At 37.5% G+C, this 12,808-nt stretch overlaps 1 protein-coding gene across 1 annotated transcript in view; it reads right to left on the bottom strand.

Moving 5' to 3' along the window:
• The window catches only part of PLXDC2 (plexin domain containing 2), a 258,009-nt gene that overhangs the window by 128,855 nt on the left and 116,346 nt on the right, over positions 1 to 12,808 (bottom strand). The window contains exon 2 of the mRNA XM_040079639.2: positions 12,430 to 12,641. Within this exon, the coding sequence (XP_039935573.1) occupies positions 12,430 to 12,641 (212 nt within the window). The remainder of the gene's footprint in view (positions 1 to 12,429; positions 12,642 to 12,808) is intronic.

Genomic DNA, 12,808 nt, shown 5'->3' with positions numbered 1-12,808 from the left:
TTGTAAGCACTTGTTATCAGAACCACAGATCTATTAAATGTTGTCAGTGAAGGTTTGCCAGCTCCTTCAGCTCCACTTTAGAACAATCCGAATACACACTTTAAGTGCACTGCCTGTACTGACCATAGATAAGATCTAATTGACTAAACACTGGAGGAACCCAGGGCCATCTGAAAATTGCAGATATGATTCAGGACCTACAGCCGACCCTTATGCTACAGGAGTGGCAGTGAACCATTCAGTATAACCACAGTCTAAAATTATATCAGGCATCTATAGCGAGGCACTTTTCACCTTAAATTTCTAACAGCTTTGATCACAGTATAGATTGTGTTAGAAGACACCTTACAGATCATCTTGTTCCAATTCCCCAGACATGGGCAGGGATGCTGCTAGACCAGGTTGCTCAGAGCCCATCCAACCTGGCCTTAAAATACTCCTGAGATGAGTCATCCAAACTGCTCCGGACCACCTCTTCCAGTGCCTTACTGTCCTCATGGCAAAGACTTTTTTCCTAATACCTCATCTAAACATATCTTCTTGAAGCCATTTCCCCCTCTCCTACCTCCACATGCCCTGGTAAAAAGATTCACATTCCTCATCTATGCCACATGCATCTATACTTAGGTTTCCAAACAGAAGAGCTGAATTTCACCTCAAATTTCAATATTAGCTACAACCAAGAAAGAAAAACAGACTTTATAGACTCCAGTGTCTTTCAGCAATCACAGTCACCCAATATTTTGTATAAATATTAAATTCATGTTCATTATTGCAGCAGTATACAGATGTGTCCTACCCTTTATTGAATGTTTATATAAGAAACAAAACCTCTGCAGTGTATTTAAGTAATTAATTTGCTTTCCAAGGTGATGGAATAATATGTCTGGTATAATATAAGGAAAATCAACATTGTATACACTGTTAGTGACTAATGATCAAATCAAAATTCTGTCTCCAGGTTTATTGAAAAAAAAAATCTCTGAAATGAATTGCTGTTCCTTTCAACTACATTTTGAAATGAAAGTAATTTTGACTCAACAAAGAGTTGGGGGTTTTGTTTTCTAGTCAAATAGGGACGTTGGGGGCACTAGCTTATGACTATGGAATGAAGATGTTCCAAACATCCTCACCAAACTTGCTATAATCCACTGTGCCAGCAAATATTATACCCCCAAAGTTATACCCTCAAAATAAACACTCATCAGGTTGTTGACCTATGTAAGCCAGGTCTAAGCAGTAGCACTTTGGAGCCAGATTATGTGTGTTCTAGCAGACAAAGTGACTGAAAGACACTTTTCATACACCAGAAGAGAGGCATGCCTGGAGCAGGAAGAACCTGAGAAACAGCTTGCTTTGTTACCTGTACTGGAACAGAATGCCTCTGAGACATCTTGACATTTTATCCCTCTAGACATTTACTGCTCTGCCTAGATGAGATCAGACAGATAGGAACTCCATCCGCAATTTCTCCCTCTTCCCACTTTAGTTGCCAAGGTTACAGAAAGACTGCTCAGAAAATGATGCTTTCATTTATTTAAAAATTTTAGTAGGAAATTGTGAAGAATTATGCAGCTTACTAAAAATGCATGAAGCAAGCCTCCAGTAACTCTGTCACATCTCTCCAACTTTTGTTAAATGTCGTGCCACAGAAAGGTCTGGGGACTACGTTTGCTATTCTTTTTCTGTTTTTTTCCTCTCCGGCGTTATTCACGCTGCAATTTGCTGCACACTCTCCAAGATCCCCTATTGCCATTTTTGTTTTCCAGAAAAAGTATACTATTTTTTTAGTGATGGTCTGTGAACACTTAGACATGCTGCACACGAATGCATGCCGGTGTTACAGAAGAAAAAACCCAGGAAAATCCCTGGTCTTTTAATTTTTTTTTCCTGTTGTGTGTATCAAATACTACAGCTCTTAGAAGTGTTTCATCAGCATTTTCTTCAGCAGCTGAAAACATTTAACTGGTATTTTTGGAAGAACAAATGCACATTTTACAAATGGAACTTTCTTGATTCTGATCCCCCTCCTGATATAAATTTTGAGCATTGGCCCCATTTATTATTCTCTTTGAAAAGTCTGTATAACTCATACAATCACAATGAGGATAGATTATTGACTTTTTAAAAAATACTAAATTTACAGAGTCAAAGGAAGCATCTGACAAAATCTGAAACAATGGACCAATCTGTTTACATGACACATTGTTACTGTTTTGGGATAACAGATAATTGACTTTCCCATATTAAAGAAACATGAAAGATTTGGAGAGACACTGAGTAATCCATCAATGTCAGCAGAATTCCTACAGCTTTGAAAATCTATCCCTAAGGATTGGTACTATCCAAACTGGAATTGTGTGGCTTAGTGTGACAACTTTTTACTTACTTACCCAAATTCCTCTGCACAACCAACTTGGTAAAGTATTCACCCTCACTCCCTGCTCCAAGCAACTACGCTCAATTTGCTGAGTGCTGTTAATTTAGCTAAGGCTGTTTGCTTTGCATGGGTAGAAATGAACATAATCTATTTTTTTGCATGGTCAAATTGATACAAGATTCCTCTCTTGAGGACACTCCAGGTGAACATGGTCAAAAGGGTTAGAAAGGAGGTATCTAGGAAAGGAGAGACTTCCCAGCCTTCACAGTCACACTAATCTTCAGCTTCACATGTTAAATCTATTTTCAGCAAATCCCTTCAAGCAGGAGCTGAGGCATGCATGACTGAAATAATTAATTCAGAAAGTACAAGGTCTGTTGATTCTGCTCATAGCACTTTTCAGTCATGAGTTCCACCGTTCTGGAATATGCTTTAGGGAGTTGAAGATGAAGGATATGGAAAAGTAAAATATTATCATTAAGAAAATTCAAAGGCAGATGACGTTAAATTCTGAATTCCGTCTGCTTCCTTGCTATAAAGATTCATTCTCATCAATGTGTTAAATTAAATGCCTTGTGTGCCAACATAGCTAAGCATGTGGAAATGAACTCAGGATTACAATGGAGTCCTCCTACTTAGGAGTGGGGAAGCTAGTTTTTAATTTCTTCCTTCTCCGTCCTTTCCTCCCAAGCTTAAAGGAAATAGAGAATAAATATTTCCTCCAGCCTTTTCCCTTTTCAGCTATACCTGAGTTATTAGCAGAACCATCACTTCTTGAGTTTAGATTGAGAATATTGGAAATGTTGACAGGCTCATTGCTACAACACTTTTTATAGCGTTGGCAATGCATTCAGTCCAGCTGAACATTGCAGCAAGACCCAGTAAAAGTGTTAAGATGACCTTGATATAAGTAAGCAATCAGTATATTCAAAAGAAAAAGATATATGAGGCATTTGCCTAGTTACCATTTTGAAACAGAAAGCCTGAAAAAATCCCCTAAACGGTGATATTTCAGTCTGCTGGCTTGGCTAGGAAACGTGACATCAGTGGTGAAAAACTCAGCTGGACAAGCAGAAAATAGTGAATAAATTAACAATTATCCCAGATTCTGTTTCTAATTGCAGGTGACATACTTTTTGGTGTAATTTAGCAAGAGCAGAGAATTAGGACATTTCATGTGTGATCTGTGCTGCTTTCCAGACTAATTCACTTTCTTGCTCTTCTTAAAAATGATTAAAAATTATCAGTTAAATACTAGATTTAGCAGTAATTTCCAGACATTTTAGTTTGTCTTAGGACATCACATAAAGAGAAAGTTCAAATAATTTCCTTAAGGGTACATGAAAAGGAAACATTTTTTTTTTCTCCTGACTCAGTTTGAAAAAATTATATTCAACATTTCTGAAAATAAATTACATTCTCCATCTCCAAAGTAACAAGCTAATTTTCTAAAATAAACTCTTGAAAAATGTGAATAAAAACATTTTAAAACAACAATAACAACATCTGCATAAAAAAGTAAATTAAAATACAGCAAGAAAGTTCTACAACACTTAGCCTTCAATTACTATATCAACTATATAATTTAACATAAAATTTTAGCTCTCCTACAACAAAAATATGACATCTAAATATTCTGCTAAATGGAAAACAAAAGATACACCCACAATGGTTTCAGTGCTGTGGCACAGTTTCAGCATATCCCAAGATTCTTCCTCCAATACATCCTTAATCTCCACTGTAAATTTCAAGCTCCCAAATATGAAAATAACATAATATTTAACTTAATCTAGTAAATGGATACCAAAAAAAGCACAAGAACAGCTGGATTATCTTAAGTCAAACATCTTCACGTGGTCCTCAGAACTGACTGAGAAAGAGAATTGGACTCAATCCTTGTGGGTCCCCTCCAACTCAGGATATTCTATGATTCTGCCTGTGTGAAGCCCAGTAAACATAGGGGATCCAGAGCTAACAATGGCAATTCCCCGTTTTCCCTAGGGTCCAATAATCTGCCCTTCAGAAGCTCCCTTTGTGTTTAATAACCCATGACAAATTCGTATTCCAAGAATTTGCCTCATTCTGCAAATTTTGACATCCACAACATCCAGTGTAAATGACCTCCGGAGCTTTTGCAGTTTCATGATGCGCAGTAGAAAGGGATCATGGGATATTTGTTTAATCCTCTAGCACATTATGAAAACACCAGAGATGTGAACAGCACATATTTCAACAGAAGTCTCAACAGAGACTTGTGGAGTTAAGTTACACTGGCTTAGAGGCAGCAGGACATCTGTGTTAGAGGTACAAGTGACATGGCTTAAGGCAACATAAGACAGGGCCTGAAATGGCTGCAAATCTGCTGCAATGCCACTTTCAACTGTAAAACCATGTATTTTAGTCTATTTAGTTGTTTTAGCCCTGGAGGTTCCAAGTCCATACTAGGTAACTGAAATTTGATCAAAGATTGGGAAAAATATTTGCAGGGCTACAGGAAGAGCCCAGATTTCCCCCCTTCTCTTGAATGAGTCATACACCAGAAATTACATATACACCAGAAATCACGTGACGTAGTAATTATTAACTGTGAACAAGAAACAATTATACATCCCTAAAAGTGAAAATAAGAGTGAATATAACTTTTGTTATGATAACGATTTTGTAAGTAGACCTGGAAAGCTTCAGCCATGTAATTAAATCAATTAAAGTGTGTTTCTTCACTTAGAACTTTAGTTCTAATGAAATGAACCTTATCCAAAATCTAATGTTTCCCTTATTTCAGTCAAGGACTAAATATTATTTGAGCGCAATTATATAGTCTAGAATCTGTTCTGAAAATGAAGCCACACCAGAAAGCAGGTACCTAAACTAAAACTGATTGTTGCTTCATGTTTTTAGTTAGTTCCCCCTCCCAACACTTTTGTAAATACAAATTTCATAACAGAAGTATTGTTCTTTTTCTCTCTAAGGAATCAAATTTCTGTGACAAATTTCTGTTCTGCAAAGCTTAATTTCTCCTCACTTATGTGTTAAATGCCTCAACTGAAACCTAAAATCTGATCAAACCTTTGTATTAAATATGCATTACTTTGCTATTTCATAATCTGCCTTAAAATGTGACTATGCACTAAGAAAAGAATTCTGTCCTAGTGGTGGAGGGGTCAATAGCACCCCTGATGTTATTAAACTAAATGACAATACAAGAAATGTTTCCCATGGAATTAACTAGCACTGTTGAGGATCACTGACAGGGGAAGGAAGATACAAATATTATTTATGATAAACATTTGAACTATAAATTTAAAAGGTAAGTAAGGAGGCAACTTTACACAGGCAACTAAAAGCTCTAAAAATTGCAAGTCAGAAAAGAGATTTTGGAAGTAAAGGGGGACACTCCCTTAGCTTGGGATGAGGAAGAAGGACAGAAGTACCCATTAGGCTGCAATAATAAGGATTTTTTTCTTAAATACAGAATATTGCAGGAACCACGGTTTCAGAATACAGTGTTATTCACACTGCTCTGAGTCCTTCAAATGCAAGTGGCATTAAAGCATTGGGATGGGAAGAAAAAGAAATAAGCAAAGCAGGAACAAAACAGAAGACAGAGGCAGGCTTGGCCAAACTGACAGCTCACTATGAGACTATAATACTCTTTAGTTTTTAAGGCTTCTTTTTCTCATGGACAAGTTTTTCTACTTTTAATACAGTGCATTAGAGAGCTAATCACAGAATTGCCTTATCATTTGTCCAGCTGAGGGAAATTTAATCCCAACCATTTATTTTCTTCCTTGCTCAGACTTGCAGTGGGGACACAGCAATGGGCATGCCGACTCTGCTGTCAGTAGCTGAGAGTAATTGCTCTCAAATCACAAGGGCTGTAAAACTCAATCCCTTCTGTTGTTTTTGCCAGTCAGAAACAGACATCTTCACTTCCATGAGTGACTGGGACTGATAAAGGAGAAGCTCTCTTTTGGGCAAAAACTCTGGGTCAGGAGCAAAATCCAGCAAAAGACTTTTTTATCAGTAGGAAATCCACAAGTGTTGTTTCAATAGGGGGCAAGACGCTTTTCAGGTATAAACTACTGGCGCTGCTAAAATTTACATTTCAAACAACATCTTGAGAAAGTAAAGAAAGGAGAGAAACAATGAAAGAAGGGTGACTTCAGCAGGCAACAATTCTATTATAGTTAAAAGCAATACACAGTATGAGATACCAGTGACATCCACAAGAATAAATTAATTCTTCAACACAAAAAAAAAAGAAAAAAAAAAGAAAAAAAAAAAAAGAAGTAATTTGCACTGAAATAGCCACAATTTTCTATGCTTGCAAGCAAAATGTTATGTGGGGTGGAGAAAATAAGATACAGTTGAGTTTGGTTTGATTTAGCATGCTCAGCATGCTGGTTTTTTCTCAGAACTGAATCTTCCTCTGTCATACAGTAGCAATCATTCATTCTGTTCTAAGACATTATATGAAAAATTATGTTTTTCCTCACATTTTTGCTGGTGCAAAGCAATAAAACTTTACTGCACTCAGCTCAAGCTTGACTATGATTTAATCTATTATTTTATTGCTGGATTTATTTTTGATATTTGAAGTTTGTGAAAGACTATTGTTTTGATTTAGTATCTCTATACAGTGGCAACAAATTTGAAAGTAATTCACATGATCTAAAGTTATTTTGCAAAGTTTTTCACCTTCTGCTCATGACAATGCAAACTATATATCACAGACTTCTCCAGTTCAATTTCTCTGTATTATTCTTGTCAGTGCTTTACCCTGCACTGGTGTGACTGCAGTCACAAGGAAGATCTGTGATAAAGAGACCAAAGCTATACGTACAGAGAGAGAATCTGTTCTGTATGGAGCTACACACAACCAATAAAACATGGGAAATCACTTGAAAATGATGCATGTTTTAAACTATGTAAAAATTATCATGTAACTTGTGCAATGCACAATTGTATGTTAATGGATTAGTTGTATATTATTGCATTATTAAGCCTTTTCCAGTGCTCAGTAGCCAGACTTGCATTAGCAAGTACTATGGCAAAATAGGAATGGATTCATGGATCCCTTAGTGGTGAATACTGGGGAACCAGCATCCATATGAGATTCATTTCAGAGATCAGCTTCTTTCCTAGTAATGCAAGAAATGAACAGGCAACAAGAACCTCTGATATCCACCTTCATTATATGTATGTGTCTTGGGTTATGTAACCTAAAAATGTGTATTCTATTTCATCTGTTGGAAGCTGTTTTTTGGGAGATGTTTTATCCTTCTCTTGTAACTCCAGGAGTGAGGGGGCAGATGCCTTCTGATAATGGCCCAGCCATTAAAACCAGGTGGGGCAGTGTTTCTTATCTCTTTCACCACCCCTCCATCCTCCAGGGGGACATCTGATAATGGGCCATTAGGGCCCACCAGTGACATGACACATTCCATCATCCCATTGTGAGATGCTCCACCCAGTGTGGGAGGAGCCAGCTGTTCCTAGCTAGATAAAAACTGGGACTGAATGACACAAGGTGTCCAGTTTTTCCACTGGATTCCTGGCGAAAGACCGGACCCATCTCAACACCACTGGACTTTCTACAGGACCATCTCTCCTCCCCAGAGCCACATCTGTTACTCCAGGAGGACTTATTTGGACTGCTTCCAACACCCTGACCAACAGGGTGCCAGGTTGTATCCCTGACTCTGTCAGGGTTTTTTCCACGATTTTTGTTTGCTACCTTGCTTTTTTTTTTTTTTTTTTCCCTACATTTGTATTTTCCTTTCTTGATATTCCTAGTAAAGACCTGTTACTCCTATTCCCATATCTTTGCCCCAAAGACCCTAATTGCAAAATTATAATAATTTGGAGGGAAGGGGGTTTACATTCTCCATTCCAAGGGAGGCTCTAGCTTTCCTTCGCAGACAACTGTCTTTAAAAACCAAGACATTATGGCCACAGGGTTTTGGGGATTAAGAGAACAACTGATCACATCATCACCATGAAGCTGAGTTCATTTTAACAATATTAATACTTATCTACTTAATAAAAGTGAGTCATTATGGAGTATACTTTTCTTTACAAGAGTATATGAAATTTGTCTTATTCTTCTCCTTGCTTGAGCAAAGACATGTCAAACTAGACATATTCATGAAGATGTATTTTCATACTCACTGCTTTTACAAAGACTTAGTGTTTGCAGCAACAAATTCCACCTGACATGTTGCATTTCCTAAGCTCTATTTATCATAAGTAAAAGGCACTTCTAAATGTCCTGAGCACAATAAACAAAAGCAGTAGATTACACAACAAGCAAAAACCCAAAACCACCCTGACCATCAAAACAGAAGAGAAGAATCTTAAAAAAAGACAAGGGGGGGGGGGGCAGGGGGAAGGAAAGCTAGGCTTGAAGTCATGATATTGCGAAATACCAGAAACTTGAGAAACAAACTCTCTAGAAAGAAGAATTCTGAGAGTCCTGAAGTTATTTCAGGAAGAAGGCTTTAATGTTTGGCTTAATGATCCATGCAAAGAAATATGGATTAGTCATAGATGGTCCTGTCTTCAAGGGAGACCCTCAGGAACTGTCATTTGCCACGAAGGCAAGAAGACAACTTGTTGCAATGCATCACCAGAATCCTGTATTTTGGGGCTCCCCCTTACAGTTGGTTTAGATGGTTGACAGCATGTTTCTTTACCTGTCCAAGGCTATCTGCTTTGGGGATTTTTCTCAGACTGTAACATTTCCACCCATCTGTATAAGATGGGATCTCACTCTTTTTATTTTGTCCCTCTTCAGAGTTTTCTCTCTCTCTCTTTAGTTATTTGATTTAATGGGAATTAAAACATAATAAGTCTCTAATAGAACATGACCTCCTCTGCCTTTGAGCTCTAGAGTACCAATTGCAAATAAAGCAAATGGGACTAACCTCCATCCTTGGGAGGCTTTTTGGATTTGCAACATTATAGTCTCTATTTGGCAAACCATAATAATCCTTCTAAAGTAGAAGAGGAGTACTTTCAAGATAGTCATACTGTTTTAAGAGTGTTATATGTTAATTTTACCCTATAAATTACAGTCAGGAGTCCTATCTGGCTTGCAGCAGAAACTTATGTCTCATGCTTTTCTTTTGGCAACATCCATCTTTGTGGGTTTGTGCCACCCCAACACTGCACCTGTGGACCAAGACATTCCTATTCTCCAGCAGTACAAAGGGTACTTAAAAGTCTTATCTTCTTCTTCCCAAGGCTCTGCTCTTTTCTGAAGGCCCAGCAAATCAAATGGTTACAACCACTGCTTCTGCTAGTCTCTGTAATTTAGTTCAAGACCAGTTCAAGAGAACATCTTTACTTAAAAAAAGCACATGAATGTGTATATCATTTTGTATGAGTCTTTTTCCAAATCACAGTGCCGAACAAATGCAGGAGACAAAACGGAGATGTGAAGAGAGACACCTGGGCTCCCTGCCGGCTGCACTGCTCCATTTGGATCAGAGAGTCTGCACCCTAAAGAGAATCTCACCATTACCATCTTTCCTATGCATAGGAGGAAGTCCATCCTGAGTGCTGGAAAGGTGTGACAAACCAATCTTACAAAGCATGAAGAGCTTTAGAAGACCTGCACTTCATGCTCCCACTCAAGCTGAAGTTAAAATAACCTCTGGATCAGGGCTGATGGCTGATGCAGCATGAATTTGTGAAACTACAGAACAACTCCAGTGACTCCAAAGGGAAAAAATTAATCAAAAATGTCATTACCTTAAAATAAAAGGAAAACCAGTGGAACTAAACTGTGCTGCACACAGGTTTGATTTTATCTTTTTTCACCTTACGGTTGATTGTATGGATTGATAATTCAAGAAATATTTGATTTTAAACAGTGTCCAGAAATATCTACCTATGGTGTTCCCTTTTTCCCTTGTCTGTTTTGGTTTTTGAGGCTTTTTTGGATTTATTTTTGTCTTGGTTTTGTTGTTGGGTTTTTTCCTTTGGTTTTTTTTTGTTTTGTTTTGTTTTGGTTTTTTTTTGTTTTTTAAACAGGGAGGGATAGGAGTGAGAGAGGGAGTAAGGGTTTAGGTTTATAAAGCTGGAGAGAAAGTAAACTCATCACTATAAAGAGGACACCAAATAATATCAAGTGAAAACATGTTCATCACTGTCAGTCTTTGTATTAAAGAAGTCTGCATTCGCATGGTAACCCCACAAAACATTTCAGAGAAAACAGTATCTGTAAAAACCGGTATCTGTAAAGGAGAGATGTCATCATCCCGCAGCATCACTAAATGTAAGTGGCAGGTAATACTCATTCTCAGGATTTTCTTTAGCAACCACTGCAATATACACACAGCAAGGATTTAAAATAATCAATAAGCTCTCCAGCACTTCTGGAGATAAGCTGCCAAGCTACAGAAGACTGCAATGTATGGATTCTTCCTCTGTGGATTTCTGTTGTATACTCTACCTCCTCTATAAGGCCAGGCATCAAGGGGTTTTTTTGTGAGATGCTGTGGGTTGTAGTGGGGATTTTCAATGGAATCCGATAATGTGTAAAACCACAACTCCCTTATCTTATTGTGCTGAAAAGACCTTAGAAAAAGAGGTTTGCAAGAGAACACAAAACTTGAATTCAATAAACTTTTCAGGTTAAGACACTGTAAAGCCATTAATCTGTCAGGAAAGATGTTCCTGGAAAAATAAAATTCTATGAATATCCATTTGCAAGCGATCATTTTCCCCCCCAAATCATGCTATACATAAATGTTAGAGGGGGACATCTGACCATTTTGCTTCATAAGAGCTTGGAACCCAGCTGAATGGAAACACTGCATAGGGATCTATGGGTGAGCCATGGAAAGATCAGCTACTAAAACTTCCCTGTACCTGAGACAGCTTGCACTTTACCTGCTAAAATAACTAGAAGCAAGATTGATCTGTGTTATCGCCCAAAAGAATTGCTACAGGTATGGGCAAATGGGGATTACAAGTGGCAAAAAGGAAGTAAGGAAAATCAACGTGAAATTCAAAACTACAATTTACCAACCAGTGACTTTCATGTTCATATAAGGAAAAATGTAGTTAGTGCTGTGCCAACTGGGAACCTTAAAAACAAGCACAAAACATGCCCCTCTGAATGCACTATTTTTTTTTCTCATGCAGTGGAGATTCCATTGTCTCTACACATGGGTTTTATATTGCATTTTTTTTTTTTTTTTTAATTGTGTAAGTAACAATTTTTTTTTTTTTTTTTTTGTCCTGTGAGAGTGAGCTTCCTGGAACTGAAAAAAAACCCCAACATTGTGGTTTTGGAAGCAGATTATATTGACTGAAGATGTTAAGTGTAGTTTATTCCAAACTGCATTTTACTGAGAAACAGGATGTAGATTTTATTAATAATAAAACCCCAAACTCAATACTTAAAAACCCTCCACAACAACAATAAAAGAACCAAAGAAAACAGGACAGAGAGCTATCTGGCATCTAAACAAGAAACTGGTGGTTGAATAACACTATAAAACAGAGGGAGAAAATACCAAGATTTCACATAGATGGACTCAATCCATCTTATTCTTTGGAAGACTAAAAATCAAATATATGCAATTTTTTTTAATGACTAACCTGAATTTTCTTCTAATTTCTCATTTTGCTAGGGTCTTTCCCCCTTTGTGCCTGGATATCACTCTCCAGAAAGGTCAGGAAAAGACTCACAAACTAAGGTGTTTAAAACAGAATTCAATTTTATTATATTTTCGTACTACTCCCTTTCCCAGTTTTCTAGCAAAAACTGCTAAAACATGGGAATTCCCTTAACTGTTTTCTAGCAAAAAACCAAATATCATCAAGAGACTGTCTTCAAAAGTCATAAAGGACAGGCTCCAGCCTCAGGACAAGAGAAAACTCCAGCTTCCATGTGCTGATAGGATCACGAATACAATAACCAGAGGTACTCCTCTCCATAAGTACTTGAATACCCTAAAGGAAATATCCTAATTTTTTACTTACCCCCAATCAAAGACAATAAAATTAATTTAAAAATAGACAAAATTAATATCTACCTCAATCTGCGTAGTGTTGTCATGTCCCTCTTCAAGCAGCAGGTCGGTGAAACCCCCTGGCTCCAAAGAATCCTGCCCCATGCTGGCTCTGTTGGTGTCCACTGATTTGAGTGACTCTGAGTGCCTTCTCCACCTGTGGCTGCTTACATATGAATCCACCTCCACATTTTCCTCCACTCGAGGGAAGCTCTGAACAACTTCATACAATACACCTGTTTGACAAGAAAAGAAAGGCAAAACAAAGCCATGTAATGAGTGAACACAACACTGGTTTGCTAATCATAATTGAAAACCAAAGAATTTTTTATAAAGGTTTTGTACAACTCCATAAAATAGCCATTTGTATCCCTGATAAAGTGTTTATGGCAACATAAGTGTT

Source organism: Hirundo rustica, chromosome 1 (genome assembly GCF_015227805.2).
Source record: "Hirundo rustica isolate bHirRus1 chromosome 1, bHirRus1.pri.v3, whole genome shotgun sequence".
NCBI lineage: Eukaryota > Metazoa > Chordata > Aves > Passeriformes > Hirundinidae > Hirundo > Hirundo rustica.
Note: the sequence above shows the minus strand (reverse complement) of the source record. Positions and strands in the feature narration are given on the sequence as shown.